Here is an 11,723-nt window from a genome sequence, read left to right as displayed (position 1 = left end):
AGATTAATGATTGCATGGCACAATTAACAAATTTCAATTGCACCACTAACATGAAACTTGTAAATCAGTAAGAGAAAAGTAAACATATCACTGCCCAGCAGTATGGCAGCATCAGCAAAGCAAGAACCAATCACTAAAATAGTTTATTATTGACAAGGAAAAGAGAGAGAGAGAGAGAAAGAAACTACTTTGCAAAATCGAAAATAAATCGCAGCAAGAGGGGGGAGCTTATGGATACGGCAAAGAGATGAGTTGGAGATCCGTGCTGCGAGCACAAGGAGAGAGCGTTAACAGTGAGCTATTTTGTTTCTCCCGTTTGCACAACGGAGATCAAGAGGTGGCTCTCGTTCCCAATCCCAAGAACACCATTGGGTTTCTGTAGCTGTACTGTCTCTCTTCTCCAGAAATAAATATAGATTCAATAAGAATTCTGTTAAGGAAATGTACGACCAAGACCCCCAAACCAACAGCTACTCTGTTCTATCGATGGAAGAAAACAACGCAACAGTTTTGATGCTCTAGAATGGAGCAGAAATGTACAGTGAAGAAGAGTTACCAGCGTTGTTCCATTCACCAAAACAGGTCACCACAGTAGAGAAGGAAACGGAGAAAAAAGGTGGGTTAGACCGTGAGACAAGAACCGTTCACAAATGGGTTAGGCTCCACTTGCATTAATGTTCTAAAAAAAATACAGATTCCAACTCCCAGTTTGCCTTATCTATAGGAGTCTATTAAGCCGTTGTTGGACAGAAAAATGGCTCTTTCTATTAATGTGGAGTTGCCACTACTCTCTCCCCAATCAGTTAAGGTCTACTTGACCGATTCTATGGGGTTGTGGGGGAGGCCAGCTGGCCACATCGCCAACAGATTTGTTGTTTCAGTGACCTATCACACCCTGCCTCCACTCACCTGAAGGCTGGCGACATGGACACGCACACATGTCTACAATCCGTTTAGGATCCATGATGCAGTACTTTAAGTTCATAAGATTATGAAATGAATTCTAAAATCACATACTTATAATATAAACAAATATATCAACTGGTGATTTCTATTGATATTTACCATGTTTACACAAAAAGAATGTTTTTACATCTGGATCATAATTACAGTTATGCCCCCATAGGGCTACATCTGTAAGTACAAAAAGAATAAAAATAGAAGATGATACTCCCATCCTCAACGTGCTCCAAATGCACAATCATCGCACACGCATCCATCCTCGTGCGCAACCAGCTCCTCATCCCAGAGGTCACCTCCGTGGAGAGCTGGAACCTCGATCACAGTTTCTAAGGGATTTCCTGAATCAACATTTAAAAAGGGGCAACAACGGGGGGTGAGCTTCCACGGAGCCCAGTGAGGGGGGTAACACACACAGCTATCATGACAATCCAAGAAAATGCAATAGTATAAATGTTCATGCCCGACCACATCAATATGAATGCAATTATATGAATGCAATGACATGATCCATTTATTATCAAGCAATTCTAAGCAACAATTTCGAAGTCCAAAGGGGGTATAAGTGCTACTGCAACATAGGTGTTATCCCCAGTCATGAATGTACGTTATCAGTCCCCAGGGATACAAGCTAGTTGCGAGTCAGGAGCGTGCTGGTTCTGGAACCCATCGTTACCTGGCAAACCCCTATTAATAACCCTCCCATAATACCGCTACATCAAATCCAACATCGCATGTAGGGTATACCCGTCACTGAATCAAACATTGCGTGAGGGTCTATCACGACGCTGGCATCTTCGTACCTCAGTCACCGGAAATCGTCCCCAACCACGGACAGTCGGATGAGAAGATTGTGCCGCTGGCACCAACCGTTGGCCACCCTGCACCCCAGTCACACACACACTCTCAACCTGAGCATGTAGTGCCACCGGCTCCAACCGTTGGCCACCCTGCACCTTAGTCTCCACACACACACGCACACACCCTGGGCATACAGTGCCGTAGGCACCCACCACAGGCCACCCTGCATCCCAGTCACACACACATGCACAATCATAATCCACATTCTCATGCCACATCAACACTTTACATACGGAATAATATATTAATAATATGCAAAATGATAAAACTCATCCACATATGCATTATGATATAAGCATCCCATAAAAGCACACAAAATCCCCTCACCTCGAGTTCTAGATGACGGTAGATGGTTGATGGTTTCGGGTTGCATGCTCCCATCACTTCTCGGTTCCACTCCTAGGATACATAATGTTTTTAGGTTATTCGGTTATTCAAAGAGGAGTGGGACACTAGGACTCATGCCCCAATAAAAGGATAAAAATATAGCTTTAAAATGGTTCACCGGTGGATGATTACCAGTGGATGGCCATCCGCCGATGAGTTCACCGGTGGACAAATCCGAAAGGGATGCACATCCTGCAATATTTTCACCGGTGGATGATCATCCTTCGGTGAGTTCACCGGTGGACAAATCCGAAAGAAATGCACATCCTGCAATATTTTCACAGGTGGATGGTCCCTGCCTTCACCGGCTATCCGGTGACCATCAGCCGGTGAAGTTAAAATCGGGGGTTTCTTGCCTAGATCAGCCTTATTGGCCCTGTGGCCTCTGTGTATGGTGGTGGAAATGCGTTTTTTCAGTGGGGTGTCATTTCCCAACTCCATTCCTCCCCTCTCCCTCTTTTGTATTGTTTACAAATTGGGTTTTGTGATTTTAGGGTTGGTTTTCTTGTAGGGCATCCTCACACACTTCACTTAGCTTAGGTTTAGTGAAATTAGTGAGTGGATCAACATAGGGTTTCAAGATACACCCAATTTCCTCAAAACACAAGTCTAGGTTAAGCTAAATTGGGGAAGACTTAGGTTGAGCCATGGAATGGTCATTAATGGCTCATGAAATCACTCTCACACACCATACATAGGTTTAATTTCATTTTCCCCAACTTAGGATTAGGTTAGGATGTTAGGTCATAAAGAATTTGCTCAAATTCCCAATTCCTAGGGTTTTGGTTAGGGGTTTCATAGGGATTTGTCCTTAGACCCAAGGTTGAGTGAATAACCTTGCCAATGTAGGTCTCTTACTCTAATTTCCTCCTCCCATTATGTGGTCTTTATGGTTGGGAGGTGAGATTTGGTTAGGTCTCCATTACTTCCAATAAAGAGTGAAATGGGAAGGGGAGAGAGAGAGAGAGAGAGAGAGAGAGAGAGAGAGAGATTTATGTGTGTGTGTGTGTGGAGAGATGAGCATGTGGGCTTACCTTAAGAATAGAGCCCTAGCCTTCCTCCTTCCTTCCTCCTATGCTCTCCTTCTTCTTCTTCTTCTTCTTCTTTCTCCCTTTCCTTCTTTCTATTTTGGTAGGAGAAGAAATGAATGGTAAGAGCCCTATTTATAGCCACTTAAGTCCCACTAAGGGATGTTTGGGGAATTGATGGGTTTTTACCTAATACCGGGTTATTCCGCTATTCGGCACTAACGGGCCCGCTTCGAGATGTCCCGCCACATTAATCAACTCCCTAACACATTTTTCCATCAATGTGGATGGGTTTGGGGTGCACGATTGTGAGGTCTCGGGTCCCACGGAGAAATAACTCAAAACTGGCCTGTGCACTCACCGTATGGTGTTCACCGGTGGATGGAACATTTTCCGTCCACCGGTGACCATCAGCCGGTGAAGGCTGAACTGGTCACTTTGTATGGAGATCTCTCCTCTGTCTGAGTGGGGCCTTCTCCAGGGTTTCTAGTGTGTGTGAGGTTCAACTGACCTTTCCCTTCGGGTCCGGAATCCCTTCCAATTATTTTAGCATGGGTAGCAGGTGCAAGTGGGGTCGCCCTTCCTTCCTTGGCAAAAGACGGATGCAACCTAGTACTCACTGGTACTGGTGTCCTCCGGTGTCGCACTTGAACATTAAATAGGAAGTTTTAGGGTTCGGGTATAAACCTCCAAATGAAGCTGCAGTCAAAAGCTACATAGATATTCCTGAATGCTAATTCCTTAACTAACTCTTTTGGAAAGCTATCACTTTTGATTCTTTGCTTCCATTTTTTATGATGCAAAACGGCTTAATGCTCATTTTCAATACATTATCAAATGTAAAAAATCAAGTACAAATGTTGCAGTAACATTATAACCAACAAGTTAGCACCTAGCGTTTAAAAAAAAAAAATGTAATAATTAATTTACACAAACAACTGTAAAGTGAAGCAGAATTGTCCTGCTGGCTCAGCCGTTAACATTGAAAAGTAAGAAAGAGGAGGTTATGGTCCAAGATTCCGATAAGTCAGAAGATGCAACACTATTAGTCCAAGTAACCATTGAAATTCATTTGGTACCAAGTTAGAAAATGTTATATATACCAACCAATCTCATTCTTCTATAACTCGTGGTTAGCCAACGCTCATCAGGCTGCATATTATAAGGTAACCAAGAAAATGATGTTGGATTCATGGATCCCATACATCCAAACAAAGGTCACTTTCTCCATTGGAAAATCCTACAAGGATGCAATTTGGTGCGATGTCATACCAATGGATGCCTATCACCTCTTGCTTGGGCGACCTTGAATGGAAAGGTAAATTTGATCATTGCCAAATGGCTTGGATACCCTATGAGGTTTAGAAACAGCAATGCTTGCTTTCTTCAATGGAAGTCTTTCCAAAAGTCCTTGTCCTTCTGAGGAACTCCAAAGATGTGTGATGGAGTGACCATTCTCAAGTATTTTAAACATCTACTCAGGCATGGGAGCAAAGAATCCTCTTCCCTCAGCAAAGAAGAAAGTCCTGAGTGCTAGTGTGCCTGAACCAAGCTACGGCTAGCGCTGGGCACTCAAGTTTTTTGGCTTTGCTGGTTAGGGGTTTTCTTCGATCCCACTTTTTCCAAGAATTCATGAGCCACTCGGAAAAAGCCGCCCATTTTTGTCAAATGACCCGGCCTGCCCTGGCTTTTCCACCGTCTGGGCTCCCTTTCCCCTATGCTATGCTACCCCGGCACAGGCCTACGCAATTAACATATGTTTTTTGCGAAACATACTATGCAGAGTCAGATCTTATGTCTACATGTATGGAGACGTGTGACTGAAAGTAGCAGTAATTGACCTGATAAGTGTCTCATCATAGTAAGGAACTTTATGTGGTTAATCCTTGGGGATAATTTGACTAGTCGGATTTTCCACGCTGGTCCTCCACATGGGAATAACCCTTTTACCAGCTTAGAAGGCCATAAATCATGGCAGAAAATATTGTTATAGAATTTTCTTTTTTTGCACCATATATGAGTCATATTTATTATCCTTCTGTCGTACATAATGCAATATGGTTTGCTGATTAAAAAAAAAAAAAAAATATGACAGTCCTTGTTTGTTTTGGATGTTAAAGAAGTGGAAAGGGTGATAGCTGAAAGGTGGTAAAGATGTCAGGAATGGGAGATGGATACGTGGGCACTGCCCAAGATGCTGTGCGGATACGAAGGCTTGAGAAACAGAGGGAAGTCGAGCGGAGGAAAATTCAAGAGCTCAAGAACAAGTCTGCTTCTGTTGGGGGACAGACTGGTCTTCTCCAATTTGGCTCTGGCACTTCTGAGGCACGTATCCATTTCGTTCTTTCTAGGGTTTCTGATTTGCAGTCCATTTCTAGATTTTTAGGCATTTTTTTTCTGCTGTTCTCAATCCTCTTTTACCCATTGGGACTCATAAATTCAAATCTATTTTTCCCCTGATTAGTAAAACTCCTAATGTTGGTGAAATAAGCTTTCTGGTCATGACATGTATGTGGAGTATTTGATTTTCTCTATTTCAGATTCTGGACACTGCTTTTAAAAAGGAGACGGTTGGTCTTGTTACTAGAGAGCAGTATGTTGAAAAGGTGAGAAGCTTTTATGCTTGAGCCTTCCTTTCTTGTTGGAACAATTTTTTATTTTTTATTTTTATTTTAATTTTTTAATTATCATGTTTAAACTTGCGTCTTATGGTGTTGATTTATTTTTCTTGTATAGAGGGTCAATCTCCGTAATAAAATTGAGGAAGAAGAGAAGGAGAAACTTCAGAAGTTGCAACAGGAGTGAGTGGAAGTTTAGAAAGATTCTCTTGCCATGGCTTATGGGATTGTGGTTTCTTGGTTTTAACTCATTTTCTATTTCTTTCTTTCTTTCTTTCTTCTTCTTCTTCTTCTTCTTTTTTTTTGTTGTATTCATAGGGAGGAGGAACTTCAATTAGCAAAGCGAAAAAAGAGAAAAATAAAAGTAAACTCACATCTTTCATTTGCTGATGATATTGAAAATAGAAGTGATGAGGAGAATGGGGGAAACAGTGAGATTTTTTAACCTCCTGATAAGCTCATGATGTTATAGATACTTAATGTTAAGTCAGCTTTTTTTTTTATTATGTTAATTGGATCCTAGATTGTTAATGCTGTCCTTTAAAGTTACTTGACCTAAGTTTTGCTTTCGTTTCTCTATCTGGAGGTTTATATTCTTGAACTTCTTGGAAACTATATAGTTTCATTGATCACTTCTGTTAGCTTGTTCAATTATGGAATGCCAACTGCCAAAATGAGATGGGTTGCTACTTTGTTCTTAGTCCAGCGGGAAGTTTTTAGAGAGTTCATTATGACTTAGATTTGCCTTGTACCTTTTAAAAGGGATGATTCTGCCAATTGTTTCGACTAAGTCAAACTTTAAATCCTTGTTAACATGACTTTTTTTAATCTGCACCCTTAAATGAGTTTCCTTTTCATAGTCCTTGAATTCTATAGTCTTGAGTAGAATGTTTGATGTAGATTGATTCTTGGGGTTGAAGTGTAGCTGCAAGAGTCATAAACAGACTGGTCCTTAAGCCACCTAAAGTGGCCAGACCCTTGGGCCATAGGTCCAGCCAGCAAAGGCTGGGCCAGTCCATGTTGGCTGGGTGTTGTGGCTCACTCAAAGCCAAATCGTGGGACATGATAGCTTGGGCTGAAAGCAATATTTTTGATCAAGTTATTTCCTTTTCTCTGTCAGTCTTTGTTTCCTTTTTATTTCAGTCTTTTATTCACTTAGTCCTATTGGTAGTATTGAAATAGGATTGACCTGTAATACAGAACCTATAGGTATAATAACCTTTTGCTTAATACTAGAATCAACAATTGAAGCATCTGAGGCTACATCAATCGGGGATGCACGACCAAAGGAATTGTTTTTTGACCATCTTTGCTTAGGGAATGAGGCTCACTCTTCCTTGTAAGAGGCTTCTAGTTTCTTTCATTTTAAGTACTTTCTATTTTCTGTTTTAGGGAAGTTTCTTGCTATATGTAGAAGGGGACCTTAGAGTCTCCCCTCAAGATTTTATGAATGAAAAATTTACTTGCTTTGTGCAATGAGAATCCATGAGAGGAAGTGAGGTGAGAGACCTTTGGGTGAGACTTGAAAGGCCCTGGACTGAGATAGTCCCTAATTTATGGCTAGGTAGGAGTGTAGCACTACCCAACCTCAGTTAGGATCGATATGTAATTCCAAACAAAACACAGATGTAGGTACTGATATCAGTACAAGTGACAGCCCAAAACAGTAGAATAAAATACCCTCGTACAACCCAAATAACACCTTACAATAATGGTCAATAATATGACTTAGGCACATCAACATCAACAGCAACCCAAACACCCAATCGACTAGGATCAAATTAGTTTAAATCCAGAAAAATAAAATGTAAACAGAATATTATTATGTAACCGACAGTTGCGGTTCAAATCCTAATCGAAACTGGAACATAATATCATGAAACGAACCCCAAAATATCGACATAAAATTCTGGACAGAATACAGGTTACCTCAGTTCTTGAATTAGGTCAAAAGTGGATATTTTCATTGTCTCGATAACCAGGACACTGGAGGGCCTAATTCCCTGGTTGAGTGGAGCCCTAGAGTGGCCAACAGAACCCCAAAAGTTGGGCTTTAGATGAGTAACAAGTAGGGGATGTGGGACTGCAACTTGCTGCACAGAAATCTCCAGATCTGCAGTACCGCAAGCTTTCTTGTGGGTCTCAGATCAGCAACACTGCAGCAACTAATTAAAGGCTTTAATGAAGGGTTCAGACAGTCTCGGATAGACTCAAACATGCACAGAGGGTTTGGTTTAGGGACTAAAATACCTCTAATGCTACTCATTACAATAATAAATAAGATACCAATAAGGAACTGAAACCGCAAGGACAGAACTACTCCTAGAACTTCAACATGGAGAAATCTGATAACTAACAAAATTATTATCAAATTAATAACAGACTTCAGTTGATCCTGATATATTAGCCCATCTATAAAAATTCAATGAAATAATGTTGGTGTGATGGGACTAATTATGAAAAGTAGAAAAAGGAATAGTGTACTCAAAGGAACAAGTCATCGAAAAATTTCCAACATGAGCAGGGAGCAAGTTAAAGACCAAAGAAATCGAGAGCACGCTTTAGTATATAGTAAGGCCTCTTAAGCACCCCTACTAGTAAAGGGGTTTTCGAGCTGAGGCATGGCATTCTTTGCTTCAGAGTTCAATTCTCTGAGAATCCTTAAAAATTTTAGTGCTACTCCTTTTGTGATGCAGTTGGGTGTGGGAAGACATGGGGTTAATTTAGTACTTTGATTATTTATTTGTTTCCTTTATTGTTAGTGTAGGGTGTCAGTAAGTTAGTAGAGAGATTCATTTTTAGATTTTAGTTTCTAACTTAGGTTAGTTTCCATTAATTTACGTTTTTTCCCCTTTAGATAGCCATGTAACAGGGTAGAGGACAGATTTGATTTTTGAAGAGTTGAATGAAGTTTTAGTTTGAAACCATAGCTGCCGTGCATGCTCCTCTCCTCTGATTTTCCCTTCTTTTTTCCAATTCTTCTTATTTTTCCTGCTGTAATTTCCCTTGATCTGGAACTGCTCCGCATCTGGCAACAATTGCAGCCCTACAAAAGCTCATCGATCTCCTTTGTGCTTGGCCTACTTGAGCTGAGGTTCTGGTCGAGGGTTCCCTACCCTTAGGCGACTCAAACCCTGGAGACAAGGTTTGGAAATCTTCCACAGCTTTGAGAACCGACCTCGGCAATTGACTAGAACGGCCTCTATCGCCAGCTCTGTCACACCCTGCTTCACATTAGGCCAAGGTATGCGGCGCTGGATACCATACCGTACCAGTCAGCCTGAACCACCAGGATCTAATGTAGAGATGAACTTACACAAGTACAAAATCTTCTACCAAATCAGAGTATGCATATAAGGGAAAATTTATATTTTACATTACCCATGGTGATCAATCTAAATGATAAATAATAATTACAGACACAATTGAAGTATAACTCACAATTACCACAATATAATCACATCTTATCAAGCATAATAATAAAACTTCAAAGCAAGGAAAATCTCAGTCCTCCACCACATGTCTTACTGACAACCTCACAACCGTTGCCGAGTCTCGATCCACTCCAGCTCGGGTTCCACCATCTAAAAATATAAATCCACGAGGGGTGAGCTTCACAAGCCCAGTGAGGGGTGAGCATGCAAGCACACACCACATCATAATGCGACACATACAGTAATATCCACAGATGCACAACCACATGATCCATTTTATTTATAATATCCATCCTAATTACTAAGTCTCAGTATGTGGGTATAAGTGCTATAAACAGCGTAGGTGGTATCCCCTTCCCAATACGTCGGGCCTCAGAGATGCAAGCTAGCTGCAAGCAGGAGTCAGCCAGTCCCAGAAAGAACCTCGGTCCCCTAGCCAACCCCTAAATAGTAATCCTTGATAGCTATGGTCCCGGAATCCCACACCATCATCGGTCTCCCATGTTGTCCGATAGTCATGCGTACAGTATGTTGTACCATGCTATGCCCTCTCAGGATACAGTACGTCGTATATGGGCGTAGTAGTCCTCCGTAACCTACCACCGAGTAGGATTAGCCAATAGGGGTTATAGCACTGGGATGTGATCCTAACCATATGCATCTACATGCATCCATAACATCCATAGCATCCATACACACATCTGTGGCCATAGCTGTAAGACTGACCTCTGAGCGCACGGTATCAGAAAGAATCTCTGTCATATCGTGCCTCAGGCCGTCAATGCTAAAACCATCACCATAATTATAGTTTTACGCATCGACAAAACCTCGATCACATCAAAGTCGGTAAAATCATGCCACATGTGCATTATATATAGCTTTATACAAAATAAATCCAAAACATGGTTTCCATCACATGCACATAAGCATGCAAAACATAATTGTATATAGAAACACTCCGTAAAGTAAAACAATCACCCACTCACCTGATTCTCAAATCTGATTCCTTTTCGTTTAATTCCCGTCTACGCGTATCCTTGCCGAGTATCATAGGTGCCTAGTTAAACAATTTAATAAATTAGTTTCAGTATTCATTGTCCAAGGACAGCCCAACTTCCTAAACTCCTATTGAATTCCCTTACCGGAATCCAAACCAACAGTTGGACAGAGGCACTGATTCCTAATCAGCATCTCTCCCAACAACTTACCTACCTAACCAATTTGGCTCCCTAACCCCTATGTAGGTCTCACTAACCAGATCCGCACAATCTCGAGGTTCCTATTTGTCTGAAAAGACCAAACCACATAGTACAAGGGTCATCAGATACCCATCGAAAGCAACCTATGGGTTATCACAGACAACTGACTGGGCTGATTCCCAACACATTCTTCTTTCTTCTCTGTGCTATTCACTGTAAAGGGCATGGTCTTACATTCCCTATGCACATCCCCTAACTATGGCAGAGTTCTCTCAGTTAGTTCAGTGATAGGATTTGGGCTCTGGAATCCCTACCACAACCATCTTTATAGGGCTTAATCTCACTAGACATGTATCAGGAGGCCCCACCCTTGTATAGGGTGCTCCTAGACCCAACCAGCACTATTTAGGGTTCTGAGACCCCAACCAGTGGGTGTGGTCTAGCCCAACCGGCTGGCTGCTCGTGCCCACCAGTTTAGGTCTGTAAACTACAGAATTCTGCCCATCTGTGGACAGAATCTGCCAGGGCAATTTTCCCGACTTCCGGGCCTCCAATTTCACTCTAGAGACTATTTTAGTCATGCTCAGTCTGGTTGAAGTGTCAATTTGGCTGATTGCAACCGAATTCATTGAACACAAGGCCGATTAGGTTCCAATTCTCCCAATTTCCTATCCGGGTAACCCGACTACAACTTCTGTCCATTCTCAGACAAAATTGAGCATATGTAGGGCTCTAACCCATCTCCAATTTCATTTAATTTTACCCAATTGGGAAAAGCTCTATGATCTAGGGTTCTAGGGACAATTGCACAATCAATTGGGTCCCAAAATTAGGGTTTTAGTTGTAGGGAGCTGAATTGAGTTCCCACAGCCATTTCCCTACCTCCAGTTTAATCATACACTAACCCTAACCCTATTGGCAGAATTATACTACCAAAAATCCACAGGGTAGGTCATGGGAAATTACCTTATTTGCAGTTCTTAGGAGTTGAATAGGAAATAGCAGCTTCCCAAGTGCAGCTGTCCAGCTCCAAACCTCATCCCGGGCATGGTAGCAACCTTGGCAGGAGGACCTTGAGAGCAGCAGCAGCAGTTCCATGGCAAGGCCGCAGCCTCTTGGCAGCAGCAGGAGGAACAACAGTAGCCCTTTTTCTTCCTTTCTCCCTTCTTTTCTCTCTCCTCTCTGCCTACGTTTACTGTAGGTGAGAAATGAGAATAAGGGGGTGGGGTTTCCTTA

The 11,723-nt window shown here is 41.8% G+C and overlaps 1 protein-coding gene across 6 annotated transcripts in view; it reads left to right on the top strand.

Annotated features, from left to right (window-relative positions):
• The window catches only part of LOC122078887 (protein XAP5 CIRCADIAN TIMEKEEPER-like), a 61,369-nt gene that overhangs the window by 30,627 nt on the left and 19,019 nt on the right, over nucleotides 1–11,723 (top strand). For 4 of the 6 annotated variants that reach the window (XM_042645093.1, XM_042645100.1, XM_042645078.1 and 1 more), the window contains 4 exons: nucleotides 5,357–5,561; nucleotides 5,777–5,842; nucleotides 5,973–6,037; nucleotides 6,173–6,285. In XM_042645093.1, coding sequence (XP_042501027.1) covers nucleotides 5,391–5,561; nucleotides 5,777–5,842; nucleotides 5,973–6,037; nucleotides 6,173–6,285 — 415 coding nt within the window. In that variant the 5' untranslated portion in view covers nucleotides 5,357–5,390. The remainder of the gene's footprint in view (nucleotides 1–5,356; nucleotides 5,562–5,776; nucleotides 5,843–5,972; nucleotides 6,038–6,172; nucleotides 6,286–11,723) is intronic. The other 2 variants (XM_042645106.1, XM_042645114.1) reach the window with 1 other exon arrangement.

The sequence above is a fragment of the Macadamia integrifolia genome, chromosome 1 (assembly GCF_013358625.1).
Source record: "Macadamia integrifolia cultivar HAES 741 chromosome 1, SCU_Mint_v3, whole genome shotgun sequence".
Taxonomy (NCBI): Eukaryota; Viridiplantae; Streptophyta; class Magnoliopsida; order Proteales; family Proteaceae; genus Macadamia; species Macadamia integrifolia.
The sequence above is the reverse complement of the archived record's forward strand: the minus strand, read 5'-3'. Positions and strand labels throughout refer to the sequence as shown.